Source organism: Athene cunicularia (assembly GCF_003259725.1).
Source record: "Athene cunicularia isolate RWA chromosome 4 unlocalized genomic scaffold, athCun1 chr4_part1, whole genome shotgun sequence".
NCBI classification, from domain to species: domain Eukaryota; kingdom Metazoa; phylum Chordata; class Aves; order Strigiformes; family Strigidae; genus Athene; species Athene cunicularia.
In genome coordinates this window covers 35,169,998-35,181,248 of record NW_020799098.1, presented here as the reverse complement: position 1 = coordinate 35,181,248, position 11,251 = coordinate 35,169,998, and the positions used below count along the sequence as shown (strand labels likewise).

At 41.5% G+C, this 11,251-nt stretch overlaps 1 protein-coding gene across 3 annotated transcripts in view; it reads left to right on the top strand.

Annotated features, from left to right (window-relative positions):
• Positions 1-5,503, top strand: part of TRAPPC11 (trafficking protein particle complex 11) — a 35,692-nt gene extending 30,189 nt beyond the window's left edge. Inside the window, exons 29-30 of one of the 3 annotated variants that reach the window (XM_026846967.1) lie at positions 183-274; positions 4,291-5,503. In XM_026846967.1, the coding sequence (XP_026702768.1) occupies positions 183-227 (45 nt within the window). In that variant the 3' untranslated portion in view covers positions 228-274; positions 4,291-5,503. Of the gene's footprint in view, positions 1-182; positions 1,249-4,290 lie in introns of those variants that run through there. The other 2 variants (XM_026846968.1, XM_026846966.1) reach the window with 2 other exon arrangements.
• The last annotated feature ends 5,748 nt before the right edge of the window (positions 5,504-11,251 follow it).

Sequence of the window (11,251 nt, the reverse complement as noted above, 5' to 3'; positions counted from 1 at the left end):
TCCTCTGTGTGTGTGCTACTATTGGAAGCCATTAGGAATAAAGATAAGCTTAATCTTACGCTTCTGTACCAGAGCTACTTTGATCAACACAATGTATTGCAAAGTGAGGTTTATAACAGCCTTAGTCTTTTATGTGTGTGAGGTGGTGTTTTGGGTTTTTTTAATTGTCTGTCTTCTTAAAGCCTCAGGGTCGTCAAGCAGATGATAACTCAATTGCACCTGAATAACTGAGACCTGTACCTCTGCACTTAAAGAAAATGGGATGTTGCACAGAGTATGTAAAGCTCACTTTGGAAACATGGCTTTGATCAAACCATAAGAATTAAATTTTATTTTTCAATTACAACTCTCAGCAAACTAATGTTTTAGAAAACCTTAGTCTTTCACAGACTTTCTTTAAGGAATAAACGTATGGGGAAAACTTGGTGCTTTATTTAACAGGAATATTCTTTTGAAGTTAACTTTGAATGTCAAACTCTTAAAAGTATTATTAAGGCATATAAATGGCTTGAGTATTTAAGTGAAGAAATGCTGATTCATGTGACCAAAACCAAAATTTTCTTAATTAACCGTAAGCTGAAGTGCAAAGGTTGTACTTAACCAAGATTTAAAACATTGAAAATGACTATCATTTACAGGAGTTTGTTCTATGCCATTTGCATTGAGGGCAGAACAGGGTGTGCAGTAGCACAGTAAACTACAAATGGTTATGCTGTACTGTTGGAATTGAGTGGTTTACTAGTTCTTTAAAAGCATAAATCTAAAAGGCACTATTTCTCCTATGTAAGCCATACATCCAAATTTGAATTCAGCATCTAGCCTAATGAACAGAGAGATTAATTCATTGCAGTTGGATTATTCAACCTAAAGCTGATACATGGTTTTGAATTACTCTTACACACACAGCTTCCAGATTAAAGATATGTCTTAGTAGTCTCCTGCTGTGTGAAGTTAAGGAATGGACATCCTACTGTTGTACAGCTCTGGATGAACTGGTGTTTAAAATACAGTAAACCCTGTATATATAAAAATGCATTGTGAAAACCTCAGTTGTTTAACTTTCTAAATAATTGCATTTTGATTGTTTGGGAAATACCTTTATTGTTAAAGTGAAGTTCTAATAAACAGCTTGTAACAGAGTACTTCTGAAACTGTGTCCTTAATTGCATTATTTTCACAGCTGTTGTTTCATTACTCTGGTCTGTCCTGCAGGCTGATAGGTTCATTATGGCACTGAAGTCCAAAATAACAGCTGTAATACTTGGAGAGAAGCATTAGAGAAGCATGTAAACATTCCTTACCAGTGAAAGGACTGTAGGCTAAATGGCAGTCCTGAAAAAATATGCATGAGTATATACAGCTTTTCCATGGAGTGTAGATATAGTCATATTATGAAATTTGTTCAGTGTATAGTAGGGGAAGAGATGACGGCTGACAAATCATGCTGGGAAGAACAAATGAAACCTTCCTTATTCCTTGCTTAAATATCATGAACTAAGGTGGCAGTCATGGAATAAGTGTCTTATCTTTTTTTTTTTTTTTTTTTTTTTTTTTTTCTTTAAGTGGAAAATGCATTTCATTTCCAGATTTTTTTTTTTTCCTTCTTCTAAGTAGCCACTCAGATTACAGCAGCTCTGGCACCTCTGCTCCTGCTTCTTAAAAGACATGTTGATGCAAGTGGTGTAAGTGTTCAGTGGAGAACTGGGGTGCCTTTTTTCCTCCCCTGAAACAGTCTAACAGCAAAATAGTGATTTGCATTCCTTTGAGAAAGGGGATGGCATAAAATGCTTTCATGGTTACAATGATATTAAAGTCTTAAGTGAATTGTGTAAATATGTTTCTACTTAAAATGGTGAATAGTAAAAGTAGGAACTATATAAAAATAGTACAGAAATACAGAAATGCAAACTTAATTTCACACCATGGAAAAAGAAAAATTGCTTGCTACTTTGCCATAGTTGGAATTTCTATTCTTTTTTTCATTTGCAAAGAGAATCTTTTCTTGTTCTGTGTGATCTTATTGTAGCTGTAAACACTACAAAGCAAAGATTTTTGTCTTAGTTGTCTGTAAAGTGCTAGGCACACCTTTTATGCTATGTAAATGACTGATGTGAATGAAAACATGCAGCAAGCAGGAACCACCTTGTTAAAAATGCTTGAGAAGTGATTAATGATGACTATCTTCCTGACTCATAAGACTCTAATGCTGAGGGGAATGTTTGTGATTCATAAACCAAATCCCTTTGGAAGTCTTGAGGAGATACACTGAAATATATATGCCCTTTTTAAGTACAGTTTTTTTATCGTTTACTGTATTTTGATGAGCACCATTCAAACTTCAACATATACTACTTAAACATAGTCTGTTTTAATTGAAACTAATTAAGCATCAAAGAAAATAGAAACTACTTTTAGACTAGTTTAAAAATAGCTTTCAGGGAAAAAAGTTTGAGATCAACATGTTCAGACTGCTAATGAGCTGGAGGCTGAGCCCTAGCAGTATTGTTTCCTCCCCTTTTATACTACCAGGTGTGTGAGAGGGGAGGAACATGTCCCATCCCCTCAAGATCTCCTGGCCTACACTGAAGTCTGGAGCAAAGAAAGATACTCTAAATAATTTCTTCATTGCTTGTGACCACTAAACTCTAGTTATAAGTAGTTCAGGAGAAGTGAAGGATTAAAAGAAAGGTTTTTTTATCCTAATCAGTTCTTAACATCTTGCATGATGTCTTCTTAGATCATTAATTTATACAGGGGTTTTGGAGGTTCTGCCAGCTTTCTTTTTTTTGCATGTCCTAGCAAACATGATGCTTCTGTGCTTTCTCTGCCTTTACTTGGGAAATTGGAAGTCTCTAGGTAGGAATACTTCCACCTTATCAGTCACATTGAATGGTTAGAGGTTGCCATGTGTAGAGTATGAAGAAGAAAAAAACATATCAAAAGCACCTCATTCCTTAAACCTGCTCTGTTACTCCTTTTTTCCAAGAAACAATGAGCTCCTGCTCCTTCATGTCTTTTCAGTGAAGAAGTTAGTCTAAAGGAGAGCAACAGTGAATGTGGGTATCCTAGCCCAACCTACCTTCCCAGTCCTACTCCAGGGATGCTTTTGACAAGAGACTGATAGTGCTGATAGTAGTAGTCTCTGCTCTATTCCAAGGACTAAACATTTCACCTGATTAACCAAAGTGGAGAATGGAGACCTGTGCAGGACTTGTGACTAAGTGTGTTCAGCTTTCTCAAATTCTGGATAGTTACACAGATTGCATAAGAGGATAGATAAGAGGAAAAAAAGTTTCAGCTGCTTTGAGGCTTCTGGTAAAGTAAATCCTAGTATTTTTTCAGGTGGTTGTTATGGGGGTTTCGGTTTTGGTTTTGTTTTTTGTTGGGGTTTTTTTTTAAATGAGGTGTGAGCAAACCCCAAGGAAGTGTTAAGTGCACCTGTGACCTGTTTAATCCTGGTAAACTCAAGGGCTAGTATCCTGGGCTACACTTCTGTGTGGTCTCCAAAAACAATTGGTGACTTCAGATAATATCAATACACACTGGTCCTGAAATATGCAAACTGGTCAAAACTTATCCCAGGTGTTCTGCTCTGCTTCTGAGATGTCATCTCTCTCTACTGGCAAGGGTGCCATCCTGGTGGAACGTGACTGCTCTTCCTCTGCTGGCGGAGGGGGGTCAGCAGGAGTGAGGTCCACACTTCTCAAGAAAATCACTCGAAGGTTCCCTTCAAACCCAGGCAGCGTGCTTTCTTGCTCGCTTACCTGTGTAGATAGGTAGTACTTGCTTCCAGAGATCACTGTGACCTTCTGTTTGATCTCATTTATACTGTTGTATTTCCTGATATATTTTTTTCCTCAAAAGTTCTGCAAGCTTTCTCCAGAATGAGCTCTGATTTTCACAATTAGTCAGGCAACTAATTTGTCTGCTGCCTTTCCTGGATCCAAGAACTCTATGGCTAAATGTCCTTTGCACCTTGGATGCCAGACATGTCTTAGCTTTCTGCTTGTTCTGGGCAAAGCATACCTGGGAAAACCTTTATTTTGTTCCTACTGCAGATTGCATTGAGACCTGCTGTGAGATTGTACCTGTGCATTTCTGTGATAAAAGCCTGCTCTGAGAGAGCTCCCTCAGTCTCTGGACTAGGAGGGAATACTGCTTGGCATTGCCCTGCATGGAAATGTGTTTATAGGTACTCTCCTGCTGTGGAAGTACCTAGGCACGGTGCAGGACTTGGAGAAGTTTCCAGTCTTAATGTAGCTCTGAGACTTGGCTTTGTTTCCTCTGCAGAGACCAGTGGAGACCGTTCAGTGTCCCCTGCAGCATGACCAGGCATAGGGACAACAGCTCACAGGAGAAAGGATGGTTACCTATCAATTAACTGTGGCTTCTTCATGGTGTGTAACTTGTGTGCATGATCACATACATGGGCATGTGAAAGATGGTAGCTCGTTCTTTCTCCTGTATTTTGAAGTCCTTCTGGGAGAAAGCAATTCTGACCCTTCTAGACAATTCATCTAAAAGAACTCTGTTCCTTTTTTTATCCAGTTTCTGAACTACCTCTTCTCTCGCACGCCAAGGGCTGTCATCCAGAGCTGGGAAAGCCTCCCACCTTGGTGGACACATATCTTAAAGCCCCTCAGGTTAGAAGTAACCAATCTTCCTCACCTTTTACTGCAGAAGGCTTCACGTTTGTTGTCTTGTTGCCAGTGGAACTTCAACGTTTCACAGGGCAGCATGTCACATTAGGGTAGACCTGAGCATGATAAGCTAAATGAAAGAGAATAAGCTTGACTAATCTTGTTTGTCCTTTGTCTTTGCAAGCCTTACAGAAACAGTTTTAATTTGGGGGGAGGTGAGGAAGGAGCATATGTTGCAAATACTAATGGGAACAAGTCAGATTTTAAGAAAGCAAGACTCTACATTTCTCAGCGTTGTCATTTTTCTTACTTCCAGAGAGATGTCAAGTGCTGGATAACTAAACCCAGGCATTTATATATTTAAATAAATATTTTGGGCATTTAAAAATTCTATTTAAGACAGTAGAAATTCCCTCACCTGAACAGAATGTAAATATTTTATTCTAGCTTTTTCAATAAAATTATGTCAAATTTCCTTGCCAGATCTCTAGATAATTTGCTGGGAAACATGATATTGTGCAAAGGCAATAAAGTTTATATAGCCATGCTGATAGGATGTGTTGTATCAATGCAAAACTATGTTAAGTATGCATGCTAGTTACTGTAGTCTGAACTTGGTGGTGGGACAGGGAGATCAGGAAGTCAAAAATTTCTCCCTGGAAAGTAAATGTAAACATGTAGCTGTCACTTTTTTGCCTGCATTTAGGAGTTGCTACATAGTATTTGATTCCATTGGGACATTTGAAGCTGACCTTCAGGCTAAGATTTCAGTTATTCTTTCTAAAAGTTTAACTCTTCATCTTCAAACAGTATTTCTACTTTAGAGCATGTACATACTTTCTCCCTGTAAACCATTTTGCATGCAAATATTTAGCTTTTTCTGTCTTATCTGCATGCTTTAGCAATTACTGTGGTTTTTTGAATATTTTAAAGTCATCAAAGGAAAAGCTTGAACTTTTAAAAATATTTGGTTTCCCATACTTGAGTATTTTTTTGACCACCAGTACTTAAATTATTAATTTCCCAAACTATTTTAATAAGTAACTATATGTAATGTGTTGAATGCAGATGGTTCTTATTATGTATATATACATACATGTATATGTACATGCACCTATGTGTGCTAGTGAAATAAATAAATTCCAGTAAAAAAGCAATGAATACCCAAATGAGGATAAAACCCTTTTTATTTCAGTTCCCTGACCTGCACAGAAGATATTCCGTTAGCCTGCTGCATGGGATGAACTTAGCCTGATTTTTCTGCACCATTTGATTTCATGATGCCATATTAGAAATCTTCTTGCCACCTGTTTTTGTGAGTGGTAGGAGTGACTGCTTTGCAGCCTCAGCTGGGGGTATTGAAAGTACCTGCTTCAGCCCTAAACAGTAAGCAAAACCATGGAGATGCTTCACAGCAGTCAGTACACTGTCTCTCCCAGAGTCACCAGCTATAAGCCTGGCGTAAGCATATATGTACACACACACACACGTGTGTGTGTGTGTGTGTGTGTGTGTATATATATATATATATAAACAGACATCCTCTGTTTTGTTATTGACATCAGAGAATCCCACCTTAACATCTCCTGGAAGTTTGGTACCCAGACATATGTGCTCAGTAACAGATTCCCTGTAAGAGCTGTGCTCTCTCAAGACAGTCCACAAGTGACAAAACAAACAGCTGTAATAAATATCAAAACATATATGGTAATCACAGAGGGAAGGAAATTAGAAATGACTTGAAAATATTAGAATTCTTACTATTTGTTTTTTTGTGTGATGGTTTTTCTGTGGGCCAACATTAGGAAGCTAAAACCAAAACAAAGATACTTTAGTCCAGTTTTCAACTATCAGCCTCTTTATAACAAGGAAAGTGTTAATTGTTCTCTACCTGCTACAAAATAACCTGTTTATAAGACGTTTACCTGGCTAGGAGGTTGCAGAGAGGTCAGACGAACATTATCTTTTAATGAAGTGTCTCTCTCAGGGTCACTGCTCCTCCACTGAAGACTTTTATGTAGGTAACATAACAATTGCCTGCATTAGTTTATGACCTTGAAGATACTCATCACTCAGGGTGGATTTGCACTTGAGAAGTTCTTAGTTCAAATATGCTTATAGCCCAGGAATGAAGGGGATGCTGATAAGAATGATTAATGAATTCAGTGAATGAGTTTTTAAGTAGTGAGAGAGTAATGCTCTTATTCCCCTCAGCCAGGTACTGCTGAGTACACAGGATAATTTTAGCAGAAATGTTTTTCTATTTCCTAGGTTAGTTACGTGTCCCTAAGAGGCTGTGCTCTTTGCAGGAGTGACATGATGCTGCTTCACTGACCAGAAAGGAGCTGTGCCTATTTGCACACAGGGGAATCTGGCATGATTCTATTTGTGCCAGGGTTACCCCATGGGATGAAATGTGCACTGCTGAGCAAAGCACGTGGGATTTACCTAGGATTTCATTGCTAGGGGAAAAACCACATCACTTGCAAGCACTATCAGTTAGCCGCTACCCACAATGAAGAAAGGACATAGCATTTTCTATAGGGAAATAGAGATGTACAGGTACAATTAAGCTTCATGTTTCTTACTGTAATGCAAATCATTGTGGTAAACTTTGGCTTGCAATTGCTGTCCTATTTCTAGGTAAATTAATGTGATGTTTGATAAATTTATCCATATGAGATCAACAAATGCTGGTTGTTTGAACTCTGCTGTATGGCCTTAGTGGAAGTAACATGCCTTCTTAGGCTGTAAAACAAATGGCTGTCCCCTGCAAACCAGGATCTGGAACTCCTGGAGTTTTCCCTGCCCCCTACCCAGAGGCTGGAAGGAAGACACTGCTCCTGCCCGCTCAGGAGCAAGCTGCCGGGCACTCCCCAAGCACACGTTCCTGGGGCAGCTACAGCCCATGCTGCAGTTTCTTAAGTATGGTGATTTTTTTTCATGGTAAAAAAGAAAAGGATGGTCTTTTCCACTTTCACTTCACTAAACCTCACAGAAACAACTTTCTAGGAAGCTCTTAGTTCTCTTTGGGTTAATGACACTTGGTAAATACTTGATTAAAACTTCCTTTTCTTGTTTGTAGACTGTCTTTCTCCCAATCGCACTGGTGCACTTGGTCTGCGCTATGGATTTGTGTTGGAAGTCAAGCCAATCTGCAGCCCACAGGCCTAAGGCATGCTCCAGGCTCCCTCTCCATCCCATGCTGATGCTCAGACATTGTACTGAACCTCACCTGTTCTGCTGATAACTTGCAAAATAATGAAATTATGTTTTAGTTATCACATGGCATTTCCAAATCAGCTGGGTATTTTCCTTGCTCTGGCCTTGGAAAGCCAGCTAGCACCAAGAACAGGAACTGGTTGTGTGGTGAACAGGTCCTGCCTGATGAGCTACGCTCTGACTTTGCTGTGTCCTGGAGCCACAGTCTGCATTGCTGTTGGAAGGAGGGGGTGTGCTGCAGGGATGCCTCTCTTATAAAGTCTCCTGAGGGTACATGCACACCAGTGATTGATTTTGTACAGCTATTTCCAGAAAGACAAGCCCACAAAACTTACATAAATCTTGTATTTTTCTGCTTCTCTATCATGTTTAGTTTCTAGTGTGCTCTGAGCTGTTTGCATCGCAGGAGGGAGGTGTAGGGGCTCCTGCAGACAGCACGCACCAGCGACCACAGCTAGGCCACCCTGAACCCTCGCATGGCCTTACATCCCCTGCGGCAGGCGATGTCCCCTGGGGCTTTCCCTGGCAGGGATGAACCTGAGCTCCTCCTCAAGCTAAGCCATGATGAGGTGCGAACGTGAGTGCTGTAGCCTGGAGTGCTGCTGCTGAGGACTGATTGGTGAAGGGGTGAACCAGGTGCTGCTAAAGACTTACCTATGTGTTTTCCTTGCAATCAAGAGGTTGCCATTCAGAGAATGCACATGAGCAAGATACTCTGCCCTACCAGCCCACAGTAAGGCTTCATGCACATCTGGAATATGCTCATACTGCCAAGGCACCCAGCCATGTCCACAGCCCAGTCCAGGGCTGGACACAAGCTCAAAAATGCCTATGGTAGCATATACTGCTGCTCCTTCCCTGGTAGGCATGCTGCCATGGAACCTAGGGGGCATCTGCTGTGCTCCCAAGCAGAAACAGACACCTCTCTCCTAGGTTTGCACAGGGATCAAGTGGAAATAATCACACCTCAGCTCAGCTGAGGCAAAGGAGGACATTACTGTAAAGTAAGAGCAGTAAAATCTTCATAAATCTTCTTAAGCGGTGGATAAAGGACCAGATCTGTTGAAAGATTAATGCAGTGCTATGGGAAAACCTGAATGCTGGGGGCTGCAATTGTTAAACAGTGTGAAAGAAAAACCTGATAGGCCATGGAAAGTGGAAGGCACAAGAGACCCTGAGGTACTGCAGACTGGGAGGAGTGAGGACCACCAGCTGTGAAGTACTGCTGCCTGCTTTGGAGCCTGAAGAAGTCTTGCTCATGGTTTTGACCCCCAGGAAGAGGGATGACCCAGCCATCTCCTCTCTACCCTGGCCTGGCTGCCACCTCCTTCTTCCCCTTCTCCTCTGGCCCTGGAGAAGGGAAAGATGTTGGAATGGAGGCCAAGCTTCAAGGGCCACCTACACCAGCTCTGGTGGAGCAGTGCATCTGCTAGGTCCCTCATCACCCCAACATCTTAAGCTGAATTTCTTCCATCCTTGGTTTCAGTGAGTTCCATGTGCAACCATTCATGCTCTGCTGTCAGCTATACTGTTTTGTGCTTTCAGATTTCCCCTGAGGGTGCCCATGGCTAAGGGTGTGAGGCAAGACACAAGACTCACTGCCAGAGCCCTGTGGGTGCCCACGGACTCCACGCATATTGCTCTGCATGTCAAAAAGATGACAAATTTGAAAACAGAAGTCATGAAGGCTGAGATTAGCAGCAGTCAACCCAACTGCTCCAGATCCCCTCTGTACAGCACTGTCTGGTGGCACCTGCTGAAGTGGGATTGCCACAGCTGCTGGCCAGTCAGAGCAGGGTTACATCCAGCTCTGTTCTCCATGGGGGTCTTTGCAGGCGCACCGCCTCGAGTGTTTCATACAGCAAAGCAGCATGAGCTGAAAAGGAAATGAAGAAACCCTGAAGTTTCCTCCCTCCTCCTCCCTTCCAATAAACTCATGCCTTCTTCATGCCTGTGTCGGTACAAACCACCCAAAGCCATCCACCCTTTGAGAGCAACAGTAGAGCCTCAAAAAGGACGGCAAGGTCAAGTATGGGCTGACCACAGTCTAGAGCTGCAGCATCTCTGAATGTGCTCTTTCAGGATGTGGAAGCAGGAGTACAAAAGCCAGCTGTTTGGTTCTCTAACATGCAGCATTTCCTATAGCAAAGAGAAGGAAAGGCCTAAGTAGGTTTTTTCTAAATCTACCACATACCCTGGCAAAGCTCCTCCCATAAAACCCATGGTAAAAATTACTCATTCCCACCTCTTCCTTGCAAAGAAATTATCTGATTTTTGGCTATTATCATGTAACTCTCTTCTGCACAAATATGAAGCAGCAATGTGTCCATTTTTTATAAACAAACAACCTAATTTCCATGAAAACCAAGACAAAATTAGTTTATAAGAGTCACCTTTACTGCTTTAGCAGGAAATTATGTTTTCTCCTGGGTCTGACACTTACCAATGAAGTAGGCTCAGATTTAGCTGCTGAAATTTGCACCAGCCCAAGAAATAACCCAGGAGAACTCTGACTATTTCCCACTACATCTTACAGCCCTGTTACCAAGCTCTTGAGGTCTTGGTGAACTTTCCATCCGAGCTGACCCTCTGCATCCTGGTGGGGCTGGGATTTCCCCCAGGAGCCATGGTGACTGAGGACAGTCCCTGCTCTCTTCTTCCACAGCTGAGCTCTGCTGTGTGCTGGGGATGACAGTGAAACATGGGATGGCATTGCATGGAGATCCCTAGGGAAAGCATGAAAATGAAGGAGGCAGAGGAGGGAGGATGGGTGGTGCTGCATGGAGAGGAAGGGAGAAAAGAGGAGCATAGTGGAGAGACAGCCACTGTTTACCATGCCTGAGATGTTTAAAACAATAAGCTGATAATGGCTAACAAAAGAACAAAAGCTAAACTTTCTGGTTTAGTCTGGTGTTAGGCCCATGGATAATCTTCAAAGAGGAGCTACAAAATTTAAAAGGAATTAAGCTCTGGGAAATATTAAATCTGCACACCTGGTTTACAAAGGGGTTTGTTGGGGTTTTTTTTTCAGCATGCTGCTCTGTTTTCATTTTTCTGTCGGAGTGCCAAAGGCGATTCTGTCAAATGTAGACTCTTGACCTTCGAGTTGGGATGACAAGAGAGTTATCCCAGGGTGTGTCCACACCTGTCAGGCAATATTAGGCACAAAATAGAGCTGTCTGTCTTCTTTAGCTAAAATGGTTTCACAAATACTTCATAAATGTCTGTCTTCACAGAGCAGAGAATTGCCTGTATTATCTCAGTGCATTCAATATTGAGATTGATGACAGCTGGGGTCATTGGTTAAACTGTCTAATCCTGACAAGCTGAGGCAGAAGAGCAGCAGGATGGCTGCTGAAAATGCCTGTGAGAGAGATCAGTCCTGAGCA